At 39.3% G+C, this 23931-nt stretch overlaps 1 protein-coding gene across 3 annotated transcripts in view; it reads left to right on the top strand.

Moving 5' to 3' along the window:
* Window positions 1–268: 268 nt before the first annotated feature.
* Window positions 269–23931, top strand: part of TPK1 (thiamin pyrophosphokinase 1) — a 306701-nt gene continuing 283038 nt past the window's right edge. The window contains exon 1 of one of the 3 annotated variants that reach the window (XM_082046404.1): window positions 269–635. In XM_082046404.1, coding sequence (XP_081902530.1) covers window positions 593–635 — 43 coding nt within the window. In that variant the 5' untranslated portion in view covers window positions 269–592. The remainder of the gene's footprint in view (window positions 636–23931) is intronic. The other 2 variants (XM_082046405.1, XM_082046403.1) reach the window with 2 other exon arrangements.

Consider the following 23931-nt stretch of genomic DNA (forward strand, 5'->3'; position numbering starts at 1 on the left):
GCCTGGGCAGGGCACGGCCGCCCCGCGTCCCGCCTCCCTCCCCCTGCCCAAGGTCGGCGCTGGCGGGCCGGACTCTCTCTCACCCCGCCCGACCCCGGCAGCACAGGCACCAGCGGCCGCCGCGGCACGGCCAATCAGCGAGGGCGGGGCTCGGGGCATCGCCGCCGCACGGCCAATCATCAGCGAGAGCGAGGCTCGGGGCATCGCCGCCGCTCCCTGCTGCCCCGCCTTCCCGCTGCTGAATCCACCGCCGAGCAACGGAGCGCGGGGCGATCGATTCTCTCGGCTTGCCTTCCCGCCTCCCCGCCCTCTCCCGGTTAACGCGCCACCCGGGGGCGGGTGCTGGGGTAGTGCAGGGGGACGCGCGGCTGCAGGTGACCAAGCAGCGCCGCCACTTCCCGCCTGCTCGCCGGCAAGCGCGGCCGCAGCCACCGCGGCTGTGCAAACGGAGCTCGCTCGTCAGTGCGAAGGGGACGTTCCTAATCCCAGTGTGCTCCCACCCCCGCCCCCCGGTCCCGCCGCGCTGAGGGGGCCGCGGGTCTCTCTTTGCTTTTTCTGTTCGCCTGCCCCGCGAGCGGGGCGGCCCGGGGCCATGGAGCGCGCGTTCACGCCGCTGGACTGCCTCCTGCCCGCCGGTACGGTACCAACCGCCCCCGCGCGGCGCGGCGGCGCCACCGGGACCGCGCCCCGACCGCCGGGTTCCGCAGCTCCCCAGGGCGGCCCCGGCGTTCAAACACCGCGGTATAAGCAGCGTAACGACCTGCCCGCCGGGCTCCACGTGTCCGTAGAGCGGTGCTCGCTGTCTGCTAGGCCGGAGCAGGCTGCCCAGGGAGGTTGTGGAGTCTCCTCTGGAGACATTCAAAACCCGCCTGGACACCTTCCCGTGTAACCTCATCTGGGTGTTCCTGCTCCGGCAGGGGGATTGGACTAGATGATCTTTCCAGGTCTCTTCCAATCCCTGACATTATGTGATTCCATGTGCTGCCATTAGGCTGGTTTCTTTTTAATATGCCGATTTGTTACCGTTTTAACGCACTTAGAGTTAAAATTTGTGTTTAAAACGTCAACCCTTTTTGGCTTTAATCAGTATTTGTAGGTTGCTTGCCAGGGTTTGCTTGGGTTGGCAGGGTGGAGTGCTGTGGTGAAGTGTGTCTCTTGGCAAGGGGACCTGCGGGCTTGGTTTCCTCCATCCGCCTTTGGCTTCTGGGGCCCTGACCCTGCTTTGACGCTCCTCCTTGCAGCCTCCACATGCACCCTGCTTGCCTTGTTTCTGCAAGGCGGAGCTTTGAGGTTTTGTTTGCATCTCCTGTGCTGTTCTTGAGTGTTCTGTTTCTGTGTATTATTTTTGAGACCTGAGGGGCGAGCATTATTAATATATTAATATATTAATAATATATAATAATACCATATATTAATATATATCGTTAATCTCATCATCTTAACTGCTTGAGAGAGTCCAGCACAGAGCCACAAAGATGATTAAGGGCGTGGAGCATCTCCCTTATGAGGAAAGGCTGAGGGAGCTGGGTCTCTTTAGTTTGGAGTAAAGGAGACTGAGGGGTGACCTCATTAATGTTTATAAATATGTAAAGGGTGAGTGTCACGAGGACGGAGCCAGACTCTTCTCAGTGACAACCAATGATAAGACAAGGGGCAGTGCGTGCAAACTGGAACACATGAGTTTCCACTTAAATATGAGAAGAAACTTCTTCAGGATGAGGGTGACAGACACTGGAGCAGGCTGCCCAGGGAGGCTGTGGAGTCTCCTTCTCTGGAGACATTCAAAACCCGCCTGGACGCCTTCCTGTGTAACCTCATCTGGGTGTTCCTGCTCTGGCAGGGGGATTGGACTAGATGATCTTTTGGGGTCCCTTCCAATCCCTAACATTAAGTGATTCTGTCTTGATGAAGGATAGAGCACCTCTAGTGATAGCAGACTCATCAAAGTAGTTTGTGTACTGTTCAGAATATGCACCTCTTCTTCACTACATGTTTGCAGTATCTAATTTTACAGTAGGGCCCAATTTGCTATTCAATGATACCATTACAAACACTAAATATTTTTATCTTTTTATAATGTGATTTTAAAGCTGCATAAAAATCATTTTGGCATAGCAGCTGAATTCTAACTTATAGTACTCTTTTCTGCTTTTCTCTGGCACTAGGACTTCAGCTGCCACAGTGAGGTAGATGTTATTTATTTACTAGCAAGATCTGGAGGAAGGGGAGAGTTTAACAGAATGTACACTTTTAACGCATTTTTACAGCTATCAGTTTAAGAGCATGTTTAAACTCTTTCTGGTATTTTTTTTTAAATCACATTTTGCTCTAATTTTTAAAAATCTCTTCAGGGTATATTCAAAGCTAGTAAGGGGTAAAGCTGTACTCAAGGTATTCCTGCCAGGAATGTGTATTTGGCTCTGTGCATGTATATGTGTATTTTGAGATGCATCGTTGCTTTGGGCAGAAAAAAGGAATGAGCATGGAGGTGAGATTTTAATGGGTTAACTATGATTCATTGCAGTGTGATGCCCTCTTGTATGAAATGAGGAATAACTACTTACTAAATATATAGTAAGGTGAGACAAAAAAAAAACGTCCTTAAAAATTTATCCCTGGGGAAGAACAGGCATCGCTGATTATATTCTAAGGTAGTTGCTTTTGATAGGCATTTGTATGGTGGTAGGGCTAATATATGTCCCCAGTTCCCACCGGATTCCAGGAGTGCTGTGTTTGTGGTGTGTGTTTGTTTTTTTCCCTCCTTTGGCTATATCTGGTTGGAATTGAAGATTTGGGATGTTTTTGGGAAGTTTGTTTGCAGTTTTCAGATGACCCATAGCCTTCTCAGACCAGAGGCTTCAGCTGGGTGTCAAGAAGCTGCCTTCTAAAAATGGCTGCTACAAGTATACGAATTGGTTGTACGGTATAGTGTGCCTATGAAGTGCACAGTGGTACTGCACCTGGAGCCTCGCCATCATTACAAACATTCATTGCCAGCATTTCCAATTGGTTTGGCCTGCTCAAAGTATGCAAGGCTGATCAGATTTATTTGGCAGTTCCACAGTTTAAGATCTGGTATCCCACTTGTGGAACTCGGAAATAAGGTTTTCAAAACTGGGTGGGTACTGGGTGGTACTTCTTGAGGAAGTACTACTGGTTCCTCCACCTGTTTGCTTTGGTGAGGTGTGTATTTAAATGTCCAAATAATATTAAGCAAATTGATGTAGAACATGATGCTTCTTAGAAGCTAGACGTGAGGTTACAAAATAAACCCTTGTGAGGATATTGAAGTACTATGGACCTTGTCCCCTTGCCTTCAGTAATATAAAGGTATAGCAATTGTCCATAATGTTTCTGGTTGCTCTCTAAAGCCCTGAGTAAGCATAGTGGCGCATTATGGTGGGGAGAGTGTCAAAGATTTGTCAGCTGTGTTTGGAGGTTATTAGTTACTTTATTTTTCTTTTTGAAGGTGCTCAGAAATTATGCTGATATTTATACAGAACTGAATAAAAAATTTACAAGTTTTGGAACCTAATATTAGGTACCTGATTTAGAATTTTACAGCCATGTGTGCCTTGGTAATTTTAGTCAGTGCAGTTAGAGTTGGTTCTTATTTAGATTGTATGTCTTTCTATATAGCACCTGATAGAAGTCCAAGTAGTAGGTATTTGAGAACTGCTGTACTAACTAATATGCTCAGGGACTTTGAACATTATTCAGTGAAACAGCTGGAGCTTGGTTGAAAATCACCATGCTGCAGTCAAAACGCTGTGCTGTGGGCTTCAGAACTGTGTTGATTTGCTTAACATTTAGAATAGGTAATGAGGTAGAATTTAAAGTGGGATTGAGCTCTAAATTTGAGTATTGCATACTGAAACAAATACCTTTTTATTTCCTCATGAAATGAAACCATTAAAAAGGCTCACAGAAGTCCACCCTGAAGTCCTGTGTGCTGCTGTGAGAGCATCAGGCAGAAGCTTGACAGAGTGAAGCTGTGATGCAGCTGTTGTAGAAAGCTCATACTGGTGTCACACTACGACCTATGAATCTTGATAAGAGTAGCTTTGTTTCTTCTGGAGCATCCTTGATAGACTAGACATTTCCCTCCTGCTGTTTATACCCTTTTTGTGCACTACCATTGCCTCCTGTTGCTGGTCCCAGACTGTGCTGCAGGCACTACTGCAGAGAGGCAAGTGTTTCTAATTTATTATTTTAATACCATGAACTTCAGGAGCTGAGTATACTATACTTCTGATACTTGTGACTGCTTAACAGTGGAAGTACTGTAGCATCCTCTAATAAGGTTGCCCCTGAATACCACTTGAGACTTTTAGAAGGTCAGAGTGACAGTTTACTAAGCTGTGTTTTCTCACAGGGAACATTTTACATTGCGAGCTGTAATACAGCCTGGATTCTCACTCGTCTCCAGATGTGATTAATGATTCTTTGCTTTGCATAGCCCTGAAAGTGCAGCTCGTTATTGGTTTTATCAAGTGGAGTGATGCAGAAAGAGGTTATCTTCCTCAGTTTATAATACAACAGCTCCCAATACAAGTGTCTTGTCTTGTTAAGGCAAAGGGACTGCAAAGAAACAGCAGCTCTAGTCCTTCTGCTCCCTTCTGTTCCTTGTGGAAGCTTTATTGGAGCTGAGCTTCCTATGATTGACAGGGAGCCTGTACTACCAGGGAAGGTTGGTTCTTCTGTCCCCACTCCTCCATGCCCCGAGTCCTGTGACTAAATGCACTCCTGAACTCTGCTGCATCAAGAGCTAGTGGTTAAAACTTGGTCCGCTGAGAAGAGGGTATGTTAACTTCGTCTCACTGAAGCAAGGTCATCTGTATGTCATGAGAGACAGAGCCACAACAAATAGGACAAAGACTGCTTCAGAATTATGTGGAAATATATAGTTGTGTCTTTGTGCAAAGGGACTATAAAATTCTTTATTGAATTTAAAGCAAAGAGAACAAGAGGAAGCAACAATACACGGTGAATGCTCTTCCATCATTCCCTAAGCTTGATTGTCTCTTGCTTTACTATGTGTCTTCTCCTGGAAATGTTACTGTGTGTAAACAAGTCACCTCTGAAAGGATTATATCACCATATTCCTTTTTAAATGCCCGGGGCTTTAACTTCTTCCTTAATGTTCTCTTTTCTCTGACACTAAGGATTGAGAGTTATTTGTAAAACAGTGACATGTTTGCCATTCACTGAATGACCTCCAGCCTGGTATAAGTGCCAATAACCATCTAAATGCCCCTTCCCTGCAGCTCTGCATGGTCTCTGTGATGCATTATCTTGCAGTCTAATACACAAAAGTCTGTGGCAGAAATCAAGACACTCATGGGTTAGGAAATCAACCTGATGGTTTGTGTTACCTGTTGAACATTAAAGGTTTATGAAGGGAGTGGGGTCCCAGACTTTTGGGTAGCTCTGTAATTTTACAGGTTTTGTGCCACTGCTGTTGGGTCAGACTAGTGAAGTTTTCATGTGAGTCAGATTGTTCAAAAGCTGTGAATGAGTTCACCGAAGTTGAAAAATGTTAGCAGGAGTGTCAGTCCTTTAAGACTACTTCAGGAGTTCCTTAATGAATTTAGCAAACATTTCCATGTGGCTGTTATACTATTCTATCTTTTAAATTGAAACTCATTTAAAATGCTTTTTTTTTTTTTTTTCGTGAATGTTGCTGACCCATTCCTGCTCTTCGTTTAATATAAGTTGTAACACCATTCATTTAGTTGAGTTACCTGGATGCCTTAGCTTGTTTTTGAAGTAGCTGTAAATATTTGGTGTTGGACCCTGCTGCTTGTTAATCTACTGTGCTGGGTCAGCAGTTGTTCTGTAAGCATTATTGTATAGATTACTCACAGGTGCACTTATGAGTGAGGTATTACAGATGGCATTTAGCAGACATAATCATTGTTAACCTCACCACTTTCTGTTAGATATTTGCTTTCACACACTGATAGCTTTTGGAGTTGTGTTATTTTTATTTATTATTTTTTTCTTTTTTTAAAATGCTTTGTATGCAGGTGTGTTATTTGGAATGGGGCAGCAAGCTGTCTTTAACCATTTGAGCTAACAGGAAAATGAATATACATTTACTTATTTTCAGACGCTCATGCAGAGCCCCCTTTCGAAATTAGCTGACATTGGAGCTGGTTGCTGTTTTTGTGGATGATAGATTCTCATCTTGTCCAGTATCAGTGCACCAATAGTTCCACGTCTTGCGGTCACTAATAAAACCCAAACAAACAAAACTTGCATGCCCCCCCTCGCCCGCCCAACCACTGGAGTATAAGCAATAATAGTATCACTGGAGTTCGTGAGACAAAAGCTCCCATTCATTACTGTTTGCACAGATAGTAAAGCATTCAGATAAATTCCTTTTAGAAGGTCTTGTTATTGTCTATCACTTGAGGCTTTTAAGAGCAGCTTACACTGAGTTCTGTGAGGAGTCACTTAGGTGTAGCAGATAGATTGAGCCTTGAAGCCAGGAGATGCACTAGCTGGCCTCCTGTAGTGATGTGTGGTGGGGTTTTCTTTGTTTTGTGTGGGTTTTTTTTTGTTTTTCTTTTTTTTTTTTTTTTGTTCTGTGATTTGATATTGTATAAGGATGTGGCAAATTCAGAAGTCAAGTAAAGTAGTGGGCTTTCAGGTTTTGGCTTTGTTTTTTTGCCTGCATGTCTCTGGTCAGCAGCTTTGATGTCATGTTGTATCTAAAATCTGTGTGTATACAGATATATAAAAGCTAGTTTCTTTCTGCAAGTGGAAAACAGAAGAGACTCTTTTTTTCCTGTTTGCAAGGCTCATCCAAGTCTCCAAGTCTGATTTATGGAGAAACTGAATGTGAAGCAAAGAAATGAGGCAGTTTATTTACATGGGACAAGACATAATATGTATAGGTTTCAGATCTTTCAAGATCCAAAATAACAAATCCGAGGCATACTTGTGGATTCACTTTAGATTTCAACACCCTGAGACATTAATCAAAGCTTAATCTATGCAGAAAATAGCACTATCAAGAGTAAACCTAAAATCAAAGTCTTAACAAACCCTAAAAAAACCCTAAGCAAACAAACCATCTGAAAACAAATATAAAGGGTTAACAGCTTCTCTTCATAAATCAGTTCTCAGCAGCTTTTTCTTCTAGTTAGTTGTGGGTTTGGATGTAACCCAAGGGATTTGGACCTTTAAGAACAGTGCTGTTAACTAGTGGTTTGTCCAGGGAAATTACCAGCTAGAAATGTAACCAATTTGTTTCTGTGTGACATGATAAAAATAATCTATGCTGGTCTTAAAGCACTGTTGTTGAAAAATGGGGATGAAAGGAGAGAAAGGGGGGATACTCCCCTACCCGTCCCCACAGAAAAAACAACCAAAAAAAACCTTGAACAAAAATGACAAAACTCAACCAACCAACCAAAAAACCCACAAACTCCAAATACTCCAACCCCCAACCCAACCCACAAATTAACAAAAAAGCCAACAACCCAGTAGCAGATCTTACCCAGTACAAAATACAGTAAATTAACAAGGGAGACCTCTGCTGTACACACCTGCTCTTTGGTACATTATAGAACATTGCTCATCTCTGAACTCTGCAGACGGAGAGGAATTTGCAGTGTGTCCAGCAAGATTAACTAATCTGATCTACTGCTAGATAATTTCAAGATTGAAAAGAACTGTCAGTTGGCCCTTCCACTAACATGACTATACCTGATCACAGCAAAGGATAACCAGTTCTTAAGATTTTTGGCTTACATCTTTTTATAAATTACAGCTGTGCTGGATTACATGCAAGTAATTTATGGAAAGAGGTTCTTCTTTCCCTCCAGCTCTGACCTTAAACATGAGGAATATGATTAACAGTGTTTGTGTAGTAGTGACTTTGCATAATTAAAAAGAGAATTGAGAGTTTAAAATTGCTACAGGAACACTCAGTTAAATTTTACATAGTACACATAGTAGCTTTTGGATTGCTTTTAAATTAAAGCTATTGCTGTACATCCAGTTGCAGTTGAAGCCGCTGGAAGGCTTTTCCTGTCATTTCCTAGCTTTGAATTTTATTTTGAATGGCAGTTGAATTTTCTCATCACTAGTGCTGATTCTTTGTAGCTTGTGTTGATGGATTGTCTGCCAGCCTTCCTCTGTCAGGGCAGAAGCTGGAGAGACGCACGTGTTTATCAGCCAGTTGAAATAAATGGGAAGCTGACTAGTGAATTCAGTAGAAGCAGAACCTGTCCCCTCGCAATTAATTTATTTTGTAGTTGTGACTGCTGGTGTGGGCTCTGTTTTGTTTTATTCTTTTTTCTTTTACTGTAGCTCATCTCTTTCTAATCTTTCCCCAGAATTACATGGTCAACATTGTCCTGGGCAAAACAGCAATAAGAGAGTAGTTCGGAAATGTTCTTGTGTGTGGTTTTTGACCAAATTGTTCAGTGGTAAAAGCTGTCTGTGTGTCTGATACAAGTTAGTTTTTGCTTCAAAAGGAAGCTACATGGATGTTATGGAGCGCTGAGGCCTCAAGAGTTTGTAATCTAGAAAAGCTTTGACGTATGTGACAGTGTCAGTAAGGGTGTCTGTGGACCTGCTTGATGGAGGCACAGCAAAGGCTGTCAGGAGAGTGTTCCTTCTTTTTTATTTTCCTCTCTTTCCACAAACATAGCTCACAATTATGCATGCTATATACGCATGTATGAAAGTAGAGTACCATTCTGCTTCCGTAGCAGAAGGGCAGTGGTATGTCAGTGAAATCTCTCTGTATATATATGTGAGATTTAATTGCTTTTGTGCTTACATCTGATTAAGCTGTGGCAAGCAAAGAACATTGATGTACAGACCTGACCTAAGCACAGGCCAAAGCTCCAGCTGCTCAGGATGCGTTAAAAGGATGCTGGGTTGAAACCACACCTAGGCAATTGTTCAGCAGATGGTGTGACTTAAATTACTTGAAACTTCCCTGAGCTTGACTCGTGTCACCAAGCAGCTGTGCAAATACAGTGTCAATCTCCAGGTGCTCCATTTTGAGACTTTCCACTCTTTACGAGAGTTTTATGTTCGGGGGAAATCCGGAAGGCTGACGCAACGTTTCTACTACAGAGTTTGACTTGTGTATCGGTAATGCTTACAAGATAGCAAGATCTTTGTCTGCTTTAAATGTAACCGAAAGCCTCTAATGCAGATACTTTAACAGAGTCAACACTTTCACTTCTGGAAATGAATGCAAGCTGTGAAGGGTAAGGCACAGCCTTGTGAGTGTAGTCTGTGTCCCCATGTGGAGCAGTTTCCGTGCCCGGTTTACAGTTGTATTTTAAAACCATCTAAGCAGTGTTTTGCCATACTGTGAATCCAAAAGAGACAAAATGTTAAGGAGGGTATCTTGAGAGTTAAACAGCTACAGATCTTCGGCTTGGACTTTTGGTCTGCTAAAGGCAGTGGTGCCATGGCTGAGCTGCTGCAGATGCTACAAGAATAGCTCTTGGGCAGCATGTGACCGCCTCATTTTGTAATGAGCTGACCTGGGTACACCAGAGATGATTAAGCTCTGCTATGAAAGTGTCTGTCTTCATATTGCCACTTCCTGATACAAATGGGAAATATAACTTTCAAGCTCCTTAAAGAAGAACTCAATTTATTTTTTTACTTAAGAAAAAAGAGAAAAAAGGAGAAATACTGAGTACTGAAGCTTTTGTTAAAGGCAACTTACTGTTTGGCTTTCTGGACTTTTGACAGCAATGGTCTTGAAAGGTCACTGCTGCAAGACTTCGCTTCAGACTGATCTAATGACTTTCACTGGGTTCAAAGTAGGATGAAGGGTGTTATCTGCAGTTGTATCTTTTTAGGGTGCTGGCATATTCCTGCTGTTGTTGAGATTGCTTTCATATCAGCTCTTCTTTCTTTGCCCAGAATCCACTGTGGGAATGACCTTTAGTACTGTGTGCACAGGCTTTGAGCCCTTCTAATGACTTTGGTAACTGTGAACAGAGAATTTAAATAGTCGTATTTTAAGTGTGGGCAGTAAGATCACTGATATCAGATGTTCTTTCTTGAACTGACTTGTTGTAAGATTTTCACTTGGAAACTAAATTTCCTGGTTCCATGTGTCTCTATTTAATAGACTACTGTTCTTATGCATAGGTCAGTAGTTATGCTGCTGCTGTATTAACCTGACACATAGTATGGAGTTTTGTCACTTGAGCCTGTGGAAGAATTTCTTCTTTCATCTTGGTCTGCCATCCTGTTATAAGTTGAATTTTTGTGCCAACAAACCTTTTTAAGTCAGTATGAAACTTGATCTACTTTGTAATGATTTGCTTTGTCTTCTGTGACTGTTTTTGGTTTATGTTTTTTTTTCTTCACACCTACAGCTGCCGTAGTTGTGTTGACAGAGCCCCAGGTGTAAGCCTGAATACACAGAGAGCATAGCAGTTGTCACCTGGGAGGAGCAACAGCAATGCTAGGAGAAAAAAATAGCTTCTTTTAGAATACAGTACACCTCCATGAGGAGGGTTTTCTGGCAGGGACATGGGCAGAGTGTGTTGCAACACGGACATGCTCTGCATGTCTCCTTTCGCTGCAGCAGGCTGTTTTTCCTGCTGATAGAGTGTGAAGTCTGTGTGAAATTACCAGTCAGTGTCTGGCTTCCCCAGAGGGCACAGAGAGTGATGAGAGCTGGGTCGTGGCCTTGCGGTACCACTTGGTGGAGGTGGCCATATGGTGTGGGAGAAGGTGCTTAGAAGGGATGTCACTACAGATGTTTGATAGCAGATTTGGTGCCAAAAGCTTTAAGTGTCAGCTAGCCCCAGTAAGGTGGTGTTAGAGCTGGCCCAGGGGTGCAGTTAAGGAGGAATGCTGTTTAGATAACACATATTGTAATTTATTTCTTGCATTGGTATTGTAGTGTGTATTTTGTCAGGCAGACAAAGGCATAACAAGACCCAGAGGTTGGACATCGGAGCCAAACAAATTCATACTTGAATTAGGTACAGATTTTTAACATGGAGAAGAATAACCAGCCATTTGAACATTGTACCTTGAGAAAGGTGTATTCTTCATCAGCGTAAATCAGTTGCAAGTCATACTTAACTCGAAACAAGAATGAATTTCAGGCTATCCTTTATAGAAAAGACTTAAACTAGATTGTCGCAGAGATCCTCTCTCAGTTCTAAATCTACAAATCTGAAACACTTAGTCTACCATAGGAGAGACTTTTTACTATTCAAGTCATCAATACGAACTTATGGGAAAAGAAAGGAACTGTTGTATGCCAGGGTATTGCAGTGTGGAGTGTCAAGTGACTAGTCTCATCTTGCAAAGGAGATCTTTGAGAAGTGTGAGCAGATTTCATAGCTCTTGTGATGTGGTTCAGAAACCAAGGACTGTGCTTCCTCCTTAGATTTTGAGCAAGTTGTATGTTTGAAAAAACCCAAAACAGCCCCCTCAATAACCCCTGTAGCACTTGGTTATGGTTCCCAGGCAGCAAGATGAGCTTACTGCAGTAAGATTATACTACACAGTGTGCTCAATTTACTACTAGTTACTGTGAGCTATTACAAGTTTTAAAATTATTCCCATAGATTCTATCCTTATTTATCTATAAATATTATAATTGTGAATCCCACAAGGGGGAAGAAAAAGCTTGAATTTGGACAGGAGGCCGAATAGTTATGCTGAACTTATACAACATTATGCCCAACTATTCTGTTTCTCACCCAGATTTACATTTGCTGAATAAATTTGCTGAAATAAATAGCCAGTTTCCTTTGAGAACAAAGTTGGAACTGAATAAATGTAAGGCTTCAGAGTGCTAACAGAGGGACTGAACTCTAAAATAATGCAGTTATACAGCCCAAATAATGTAAATTAGAACAGCAGAGAGGAATATGAATACATAAGGAGAGCTGCTAATATTTTGTGAGAGTTTATAAACTTATAGTTCTGTAGTTGGATCCTTTGCTGGTTGATCTTCCCTTCCTCTCACCTAATAGAAAATACGTATGGAAATTACGCATCTTATGATTACAACAGTAGGTAAAAAGAGTTTTGTTAATTTTCTTGAAGGAGCGTATCAAAAGATGAGTGTGGCAAGGAAAGCCTGCTGTTTTGTTCATTGGAAGAGACTGTCAGCTGTGAAGGTTATCTGCAGAGAAGAATTGTCCCATTCACAACTTTCCCAAGAGCATACATAACAGACCTTGGAAATATGCACTAGTTCTGTTACAGCTGGATAAGAAATGACTTTTGACTGCAGCAAAAAAGACTCAAGATAGATATTAGGGGAGAAAAGTATATGTAGCAGGAGGAAGCACTGGAATATGCCATTTGAGAGGATGATGTAGTCCCTGTCACTGGGAACTTTCCTTTTTCAGGGGTAGACAGAGGAATTGGCTAGAGAGTTGATTCTGTGTAGGGACAGAGGAATGGACTAGATGATCTTCTGAAGATAAAAACGTAGGAGACTGAGATGTGTATTTAAGAATCATATCCCTAGAGTCAGAATGAGCTTTCTGTATCAGGTGCTGAAGGACAGGCTGTTCCTGCAGAGTTTCTCACTCAGGTAGCTATACTAGCTTCAGCTGGGCTACTCAAACAAATAGGACTTACTCTCCTGTTTTAAAGTTTTCAGTCTCTAAATTACTAATGCTTTGTTCTACGGTACAGTAATAATATTTCAGCAAACATGATTTTAAGCAAAATCACAGATGACCTCGAAAGGACACAGATGTATAAAAAGGGATATGAGGAGTGAAGTTCTATAAGTTCTGAAATAAGGAGTGATAACTAGCAATTGCTGTAAATTTGCCAGACGGTGAAATCTGTCTCTGTGATTTCATTTTATCAGTTTCCATACTGCTGCTAATTGACATTTGAATTTCGAGAGATTTCAGAGAGATTACCTTGAAGAAAATCTGGACATTTACAAGTTCTCTTATTCTGTTAGTTTTTGTAGATGATTTTTTGTCTTGTTAAGGAACAGAAGTGTCTTCTGGAGATTGACAGGAGTTTTCTATGAACCTACTTTCTCTTGATGTTCAAAAGGGACTTTAGATTATCAAAAAGAAAGCTTCTTTCAGAAAATGGCTCCTTTTTTTTTTTTTCCACAAACTCAGAGTATGTGTTTCTGAAGGGTAAAAATCAGCAAGAAAATGCATCTATAAAGAGTTTTTCTATAGTTTAATTCACTTACAGAATTAATTTATGCCATTTTCAAGCATGTCACTGTAGAGATGAGCCCTGTTGTCAGTGTAATTTATACAGTCATTATTATCTCAAATGAGAGACCATGCCTGAAATTATAGGATTCCATGTGATTGGAGGTACAACAGTTATGGATGGAAGCTGTGTGCAGTGTGCACATATGCTACACTGGCAGATGGCTGAGGTGAACATCCGCAGTCTCTTCAGCTTTAAAAATCAGAATTGGTGGCAGCATTGTCAAAACATGTCAGCACTTGGAGGGCAGTGTGCAACAAACCACTGGCTCCACAACACATCTTGGTGCACACATCAGGGCTTTGAAACAAATTACATTCTTACTATATCATTGTGGGGTTTTTTTTGTTTGGTTGGGTTTTTTTTTAGTTGCTACGTACTTAAAGTTTGCGCTACTAAACCCAGAAGACTGTACCGCTTAGGAAAAGGGTATGGCACTGAGACGTTTTCATTGATACCTTGCATCAAGAAGCACTTGTGCTTATATTGTGACTTATACTTAGCCCTCTGTCTGGAGTTTAATTTGTTTTTATGTCCTGGATAGGTGTGTCAAATTCTAGTACTTGGTGATTCATAACAACTGCTCACAGAATTAAAATACACTGAGGTGGTAAGGGGAGAAGAGGAGGAAGCTGGGGAAGAGTGTTTTCTGGACTGCTATATCATAAGTTGCTGAATAGTCTTGGAGTAGCGAAAGCTATAGGTGATTTCTCTAGGGAAGGGTATAGAGGTTTTGAATCTAGTATTTTTTCTGCTACTACTCTTACAATAGGCTGTGACTGCAGAGGGCACAGAGGGTAATGTCATAAAACAGAGGAAAGAAATGGAGCAAGATTCAGGAATAAATACAAGTAGTCTCTAAATTATGTGCTGGCTTGAATTTATTTGATGGATTATTTACAGAAGACAACACCCTGCCTGAGAGGACAAAGATGACATTTTGTTCTTTAGGGGCATAAAACTAGTTTTCCTAATTATTCCTGACATTTTGTCATTCATGCTATGAGCTTCCTTAGAGGATAGAAGTAAATAGCCAGTCTCCTGTGAGAGTGAAACATGAACTGAATGAGTTTAAGGTTTGCAATGTGCTAGCATCGGCACCAAGTCCTAAAATGATGTTGTCGGAGTTCCAAAACAAGACAGTGGGGAACAGTGTAAGATACCTAGGGTACATTACAGAGGCAGACACAGTAGGGTTCTCTGAATATAATATAGAAAATTCTAAATTAGGAAGGCATTTATATGCAGCTTTATGGTTTTGAAGTTTAGGTTTAAGTAGAAGGATGAACTTTGAATATATTATTGCTGTATTATTTTAGCACCCTCAAGTCCTCGCAGGACATCTGTGATAGAGGAGGTAGATGACAAAATGCTATGCCTGCCTTGAACACTTAAGTTTCATCTTGCTCAGAGAAGCCTCCTGGCTGATCCTAGTACTTTCATTTGCTCCTACTCAACACAGAGGTGCTCAGAGCCTGTGCAGAGGTGTAGTTTACAGTACTAGTAGCCAAAATCAACAGCAGCTAAAAAAGCGCAGGTATTTTCCAAAGAGGCATTTTGCTGATCATTTTCTTTACATGAGAATTCAGATAGCAAAACACGTGTTGTTTAGAAAACACTCTGATTCTGTTCTCATGATATTCTGCAAATCTGATGATTCCTTTTAGTTTTTGACATACTAGTGCTTTACAACATTTTGTATGTATTGGGGAGGTTTCGCCCCAAGACTCTGGATGTTCATTCAAGTTAATTGTTTCTCAGCTATTTTGTACAAAGTTGTAATTTTTTTCTTTGTAGCCACTAGGTTTATTTTTTGGCTTAAACATTAATACTGCTGGTTTTTCCACTTTTGTGCAGGTATCTATGGGAAAGGCTCTTGTGTGCAGTGTAGTACAAAGAGAAGTCAGTATACTTATTTCCAATTATAATGAACCTGAAGGTACTTCAGGAGTTCTGTTCTGCGTAATGTTGGGAAACATTTTAACCTTGTTGTGCCACAGTTCCTCACCAATAAATTATAGACAATGATTCTTTTAGAATACCCTGGTAAAGAGCTCTAAAATTTAGACAGTAGTAATGGTACTGATTTTTTTTTTTTTCCTTTTAATGTTCTTGTTAATTGCAGATTTCAAGATAACATTGCGTTGTCAGAACCTAAAGAACAGTCCCTGAACCCTCTCAGCAAGGATGTCCTTTCTTAGATTGTAGCCTCTGCTTCTGGCAGTTTGAGTGTCATCATCAGAAGCAAAACAAATGTAGTTGAACAGATGTGGTATGGAAAAAAATACGAGTCCCACCAAGGGATTTTTTTTTTGGCTTGTTTTTCTGAGATAATATATGTTGATTGCTCTCATTTCACTGCTGCTTTCAGTTAGTAATACAGCAGATTACAAAATCTGTGACAAAGTCACAGAAAAAGTATTTTTTAGGAGACAGTATTCAGAATGTTATGGTATTTAGAGACTAAATTAAGAATTCAGTCTCTTTTGAGAGGTAAACTGACCATTGCAGAAATGCAGCTGACTACTGATGGGCTGCTGACATTTCATAAAAATGTTTCATAAACCTAGAGCAAGCTCTGCTTTTATGAGAAAAGCAAAGAGAGGAGAGACTGCTTTGGTTTGGGGATTCCACTACCACCCCTTTGATACCGTGCTAAATGCAACGTGTCTTTTCAAGTGACCTTTATTTTAACTTTAATCTTTCTTAACATCTTTGGGGAAGTTGTATTATCTGAATGTCTTCCATGTGTGAAAATTTACATTACCATCCTTTAGCACCTTTTATACTTTTCAGGTGGATATTATTACAGTAGTAATAGTGTTGAGAGCAGGGCTGGCTTTGGAGGCATTTAAAACAACTTTACAATATTAGAACGGTCCTTATACCATTTATGTGATTAAAAATTTTGTCAATCACCAAAAAAAAAAAAAAAGCATTGAAGAGGCTGATAATAGAATTCCTGTATTGAAAACCACACATTTTAAATAATAAGCATTTTTCTTATTAAGAGTTTGAGTGCTGAGAGAAGATGCATGAGCAGCACCTGTAGCATCTTTTGAAGGTTCAGATTCCCAGTCCATTCTTAATGAGGTAGTATATGTAGAAATAACAGGAAAATAACCTTGAAGGTTTCTGTGTCTGTCTGAGTGTGAATGGATCTATGTCAGACCTAATTAGGTCTGCTGAGGCAAGCATAAATGCCAATTGCTTTTTCCCAAATGCAGCCAACTACTTTTGAGATTGTGAGTGGGGTCCAGTGAGCATACGGCTCTCTTAACGTCACCTTTATTCCTTATGTGTTTTAGTTCTGTCCCCTGTGATGTATGGCATTTGATTCTTTTCTTGAAAACAAAGAGCTGGAAACTTGGCGTTACCAGTCCAGTACTTGCATGTGCAGAAGCACAGATGTAACTTAACTAATTCAGAATATTTAATGAAAATGGTGATTATTCTACATGTCATTGGTTCCTAGGGTTTAATCATTTGGATCATAGAGCTCTATTTATTTCATTTGTTGGAAACTTGATGACCCCTCCAGTGCCTTGTCTAACCTATTTTTTTATTCTATAGCCATGACTTTATCACATCCCATTGGAAGTCTGAAATGCACGTCTGTTTTCAACCATGGTTATATGTAAAAGCATTTTTCCTGCCAAGTTACATGTAGGTACACATATTGTGTGAACTCATATCTTCTTTCTTGGAAAGTGGTGTACTACTGGCTTTGCAGGGCCATCATGAAATATATTGTCTCTCAAATCTTGTCTCTCTGGGTGGCTTCTTCAGAAATATTTCCAAAATTCCATCTGTGTGCTTTTGTAGTTTGTTAGAAAATGTTATGTTTCCCTGGAGATCCCTTAAGAGCGTACTAGGAATAAATAGGGTATTGTCTAGAAGTAGCATCACTGAGTCAGTAGAGTCTCTGATTGTGCTGGAAAGAATGCACCTTGCTTTTAAATTTGTTTGGGGGATTTGGGCTCAAGTGGCAGTTTGAAATTGTTCACATGAGAAAGTTTATTTAAAGGCATGAGCTGCACTGTGTAAGTAAACTTTTACAAATCCCTTTATGGACTGTGTTTTGTGATGTGAAAGCAGCTTACTCAGTTCAACTTAAATGTGTTCCTAAGAAAAAGAACTTAAATAAAAATGAAGTAAACCTAGTGGGAGCTGGAACAAGATTGTCCATGCAGCTTTTTGTACAAATATAATTGGTTGAAAATAATATCTTCCAGATATCTATTCAGCGTTTTCTTGGAGACAGTCCCTTGCTGGGAGTGGAGGCATGTGTGGCAAGACTTTCAGTGTCCACTGCTAGCATTCATAACATTGAAATCAGTGGAAAAATCATACAAGATGTGATTTTGGGCCTGGTTTTAATAGTGGAGTGAAATTTCAGAAACTGTCTACATTTATGGCTTGTCACTAGCAGACTGAAGATTTGAGAAACTGACTCCTTTCAGTGTCCCACTTTCAAGAGATCAAGAGATCCCTTGAAATATGTTCTGTGCCTTGTAATGCTCAGAAAAGTGCATGTGATTCAACAAATATGAGATCAGTGCACGTATCACCAGATGGTCCCGGAGATTCCTCTGTAGATAGTGCTTCTGCTCTTAAAGTTTGCTCAATTTTAGCCTTATTTTCTTTCAAAGTGATATTTTTTAAAAAAATAATAAAAATCAGATAGTCTTTTTTATTAACTCACTGTAAATGTAATAACTTTTTAAACATTTTAATTACTTCTTATGGAAGTAGGTGAGAGTAGGATAATTTGTTACATTGCAGTAAAACAGATATGGTCTTTTAAGGGGTTTCTTTGCAAGTACTTCTTCCAGAGGGCTTGCTAGAGATACTCAAGCTGTTCATGGATTATTCTGGTTGCTGGATTTTATATGTATGTATAACTCCTAATTGAATGTAATGGCATGTATGCTTAAAAACATTATGTAACATTATTATCCTTACAATTGTTATTGATATTTAGTTAACATTTGAGTCACCTTAAATTCTGTCTTTGGAACCAGAGGAGCAGGAAGACTGACGGGTGCATCATGGCAGTGCTCTTGGTACACAGTGGTGTGCTAATATAGCAGTACTGCTTTGAGGACCTCTTATTGTGTTTGTATGTGTCACTGGCTCAGAATTTTGCGTGTGCTGGTTAATGTCCTGTTGATGTTAGTGGGAGTGTGATTTGTGTGTGATTCAGATTAGCAAGGTAATTGTGACACGTCTGAAGGCTGAGGCTTTATCCTGTGCAGATCTGGTCATTATAACATACAGGATAAGAATATAGGCTGGCTAATCAGAATTAAAAAGTTAATTACTGTGAAAATGCTTATTCCTTTTCTCTTGAGAACACACTGTTCAACAATTCATTATTAAGCAATTATATTTTATACGACATTACAGATTTGCTTGATGTTTTGCAGACAAAGCCCCAAGTTGTTCAAAGGCTAAATTAGCAAGGGATGCTTCTAAATAATAGGAGAGGATATTGTTATTTCCTTGCATGTTCTGCAGTTAGGGAACTTTGCTTTTAGGATGTTCTGTTCTTATTTTTATTTTTTTCCTGTCTCCTCATTTCTGGAAATTTTCCACATTATCTTGTCAGTCACCATTATATGAATGACTTGATGGCTATTAAAAACAAAATTAAAACTTTTATTTGCATTTAAATATGTCCTGAAAGATGAGGCTCTAGGCTAGTGGAAATTGACATGTAGGTGGGTTCTTATTCAGAACTGTTCACATACTATTTTAAGACAACAGCTAAGATACTTGTAGCATAAACTATAAGAAAAGAGAGAATGGAAGCACCAAGTAAAGGTGCATGACCATGGTCAGCACTGTAAGTAGTAAACTACTTAACTGAAAATCCAGGTTTGTATTGGTGCTGCGTGTTTGAACACTTTGGTTTTGAGTCTGGGAACTCTGGCCCTTTATCTTGTTTGATTTTGTTTTCATATTCGTATCTTAATTTTCATTTCATGTTTAACTAGTTTCATTATATTTGGTGGCAACATGTTTGCTTTATCTTCACTGTTAATAGTCTAATTGTTTCTCTTGCCTTAAGTAATATCTCGTTAACTTTATAAGCCATCTTTTCCACATCATCTACAGAATTAATTTCCTGTGCATGTAGTTGTATTGTTTGCAGCATCTTTCCCCAAACTTTCTCAATTAGCATTTTAATTGTTGTACTGGATTTTTTTTCCTGTAAGAATTAAGCTGTGAAGGCCATTGATAAAAATTTATATTACTAGTTGGTGATCTTTCAGACATCACCAAAAAAATCTATGTGTTCCCTATTATTGAAACAGCTTAGGGACTTAAAGGTGATATAGTTCTTTTTTTAAACAAACAAAAACCAACTACCACACAATAACTGAGTGCTGTTTTCTAAATCCAAATTAAGGTTGTCAATAACTTTTGATGTGCTAACAACAGATGTGGTTGGGGATTTTAAAGGAGGTGTGTGTAGTGATTGTTTCCCCAAGTATTTTATTGCCATTTTCTGTAGCTTACATTCATCAGAAAGAATTAGGCCTTGTAGACAGCAAACAGATGCTGCAAGCAGGTATGTTTTAGCTCTTGGAATACTCTGCAGTATTCCCTTCCCTTCATTTTGTTGAAGTTACGTAGTGGAAATATAATTAAGTAATCATGATAGACTAGCATGTAATTTTAACCATCTTGCTTTTATATCTTTATTGGCAATATTGCTTGCTTGTGTGAGTGTGTGCGCGCGAGAGGTGTCTTAGATTGTGACATACTTCTTGGTTTTCAGATTCCAGTCATTTATTTTAGCAGTGTGTGGCCAAGGTCCCTTGTGGATATTGGAAGGCTGGAGTACCTTGTTGGAAGATGCAGTGCTGCTGCAGGGGTTGTAGTTCTTCAAGTGAAGTTACATTGTTGAGACAGCATTTATTCACTATGTCTTTAGGTCTTTGTTGCAAGTCAGGTTATTCTGGGAGGAACAAAGCACCAAAGAGTCGAGTTATTAGCATGACAAATATGTATGTGTCAGGGAAGCAGATGAATTAATGAAAAAAATTCCCCATCTAAAGCGGTACCTAATAGACCTCTGGTGCTAAAAATATAACATATTTCAATTTTTAAAGAAAAAAAACAAACCAAACCAACCCCCCAAATGGTGGTTCCTTGTCACCTGGTAGATCCAAAGAAGCTCCTGTGGAGCTCTAGAAGATCAGCTCTCCCCCCCAATCCTTGAAGAGAGCTGCTGTGCTCATTATGTTTAATTTTCAGGAGAGTAAGATGAGATGAGCACCTGTATTCAGAGGCACTTTGTGCCTTTATTGTATGTCTTGGTTGAGAGAAGATTATTCTGTCCTGGAAAATTACACAGATTTTTAAAATATGTCTTTGTCCTAAATTAGGTCAAGAAGTTGAATTCTCAGAGAAGTCCCTTAATTTTAGCTAAGATCAACAAAAGCATTTTCATTTAAATTATCTTAAAATGTTTAATTTCAAATGTGACTGTTGAAGCTCATGCTCTAAGAATGAAAATTCCTGCAGAGTAAAATATTTCACTTGGAAAATGTTGAGTTGGCATAGTTTAACAGCTTCAGAGATTTTGGAAACAAACATTTATCATACCTCATCTTTCCTGTGAACAATTTGTATTACTAATGAGTATTTATTTTGAGACAAAAAGATGTAGCTTTATCTGCTGCATGTTTTTTTCTGCTGTAAACTCAGAGCCTGGTGCTACACGATAAAATATGTGTGCTTCTTATAGAAATATTTTCATTCCAATGAGCTTTAAATTTAAAGTCTTTCTTGTATTTCTTTGTAAGACAACAAAAAACATGACACTCAGAGAAAGGCTACTTCTATAATACAACCCTTATGTAGAATCAAAGACAGCATCAGTTTTTACCTTACTTTAAAAAGGAAGGTGAGACAATGTAAGGTAATTTAGATGGGTATACATTTTCTATTAATGTTCATATGTTTGCTGAAAATCCTTGTATTGTCAAAACATTACGGTGCATTTTAAGATGGAAATAATTATTTCAAACTATGCATAATTAAGCCTTGTACGTTTTTATCTAAGTAAGATGCATCTCGTGACAGATTCTTACCTGATATGTCCTGGTATTTCCTCATTAATTTAGATATTGTTGTGCCCATTCATGCTGGCACCAAGTGCTTATTTCCTAGATCTTATTCAAGTCATTTAATCAGTTAAGGTACTTCAAATACGTGTACTGTTGTATGAACATATTTAAGAGTTTGACTTTAGATTGTTGAACTTAGTGGGAGTTTTTTTTGCTACTGGGTTAGATGAAAGCTGGGTTAGATCGATTTGAATGTATATGGGAAAAGCAGACTCAGTTTTGTACACCTGGAACTAAAAAAAAAAAATGAGATGAGTAACAAGGACTATCAGTGGTATGGAGTGTTTCCATGCAAAGAAACTAAATGGACTAGAACTTCAGCTTGGAAAAGAGATGACTGAGAGAAAATACAGTAGTAGCCTATAAAATCATAATTAGTACCAAAAAAAAGGTAAACTGGGAACAATTATTTTCTTTGGTTTTTGCTAATGCCAGAGCTGAGGTTTTAAAATGAAATAGTTGCATAGAAGGTTTGAAGCAAAGAAGTAATTTTTGTGCAGTGTGCAATTAAATTGTACAAGCTCACTGCCACAGATACAGGGGAAATTGAAAGTATGGAAGTTTCAGAGGCATTAGAGTAATTGATGGAGAAATAAATAGTAGGGGCTGTTACAGGCCTGGATGTACGCTCTGTTTCAGTTCCTAACCGCTGGGTGCTGAATGATACAATAAGGGAAGCATCATTTTGTGTATGTCCTGATTCTTGTATTCTTCCCAAAGCATTTAATGCTTGTTATTGTCAGAGTCAGAACAAACTTTGATTTTTTTTTTTAATTATTATTATTATTTTTTTTTCTTCCCCAGTACCTAAAGAACTAAAGAGATAGGCTGCTGTAAACTGGAGAAATAACTGTTCTGGGTTAAGACTTTATGCTGCCTTCCCAATCATACCTTTGCACAGTTTCCCACTGGTAGAGGTTACCCCACCCCAGGTGGCAGGGCGGCAAAGTGAATGGTCCTGATCTGTTTTGGTGTGCAGGGAGCAGGTTGGTTCAGAATGCTCTGCACGTACTAACATTTTATCACACTGTTTTTGCAGTGAATGTCTGACCACGATGCAAGTCAGTTCATTCAACTTAGAGGGAAAAATGATATGATCAAGACAAATGCATCCACATTACATTTTGATTAACTTTTCAAAATCGGAGGGTAAATCCTGTACCCTTTGAAGTCATTGGCAAAACTCTTATCTAGTAAAAGGAAAGCAGGTTTTACAGCATTGATTTTTGTTACATGGGTACAAATCTGTATGCAGAGAAACTCTTTACCTTGTGAAAACATAATTACGGAAAATCATCTTATCTAGAGTTGAGTTTTCTTCTACTTCATTCTGCATAAAGGTTCATAGTCAGGGTATTAATAATTATTATGAGGTAACATAATAAAGTATTTTGTGTGTGTTTTTTCAGCAGCCTTGCCTGTCATTCTCTAATAATGTATTATGGGTATGAACCTTCTGATATCAGTAAAATACTATTAAAATAATTTGTAGTGCAATGTGTTGCATTCTTTTCCTCTGTTACCATAACTATATCATTAGTACTTATCTTTTTTTTTCTCATCAGTAAATAAACAGAATATGAGGTGTTAAAGGGCATTTGAATACTACAGTGTTTCATTTGGACTTTATTTCACATGCTAACTATTCCTTTCAGAATTGAAACACATCTTATAGCAAGCTAAAGGATAGAATAGCTTTCCTCTTTGATGCTTTGTAAAGTGCTTGAACTCCCTGCATGAAAAACTTGATATAAATGCAATATAATTATATTAATGATTATGGCAAAGTGCTGAGGAAAATTATGCAGGAAAGTGATTAGATCCCTTTCTCCCTTGCAAAAAAAAAAAAAACAAACAACAAAAAAAAAACAACAAACCCAATGCTTGAATAGTTCTGTTTTTTATTACTTGAGAGATAAAAGTGGTGTAAAAGCAAAGCAAATCTGACTTATAGCGTGGATATTTAACTTCCAGGACTTCCATATATTTGCAGATTACCTACTTTATTACCTGAGCTCAGAAAAAAAGCAACAACAACAAAAAATGAAAACAAAAACAAAACACCACCAACGAAAACAAACAAACAAACCAGTGGCAACACACAGTATTCTAGCCTTATTAAAAAATCCCCAAAGCAACCAAACAAAACCACCACCAAGAAGCAGCTATAATTATAGACATGTTAAAAAAAAAAGTATTTTGAGCCATAGAGCATTACAGTTTATAATACAAATTTCCCATCAGACGAGAGTGATAAAAATTTGTTTTCTAACCAGTCTTCCAGTAAAAAACAAGTAAATATGCTCATAACTGTGCGTCAACACTTTGTGCTGACTATGGAAAAAGCCCTATTGAGTGTAGATCTCAAAAGAATTGACAGAGCAATGCGTCCTCTTTGGTTTAATTGTTCTTTAGAACTTACTGAAATGACAGCTAATGAAGAGTTCACCTGAATTGTGGAATACAATATTGGACCTTATGAAAGAAAGAAGACTGACTTTTGTTTTTTATCCCTGTAGAGGGACTGCCAGTATATAGCTAGTAAATGCTTGTTCTTTCGCTTTCAATTTTAGGAAGT

This window comes from Streptopelia decaocto, assembly GCF_964273445.1.
Source record: "Streptopelia decaocto genome assembly, chromosome: 2".
Lineage (NCBI taxonomy): Eukaryota > Metazoa > Chordata > Aves > Columbiformes > Columbidae > Streptopelia > Streptopelia decaocto.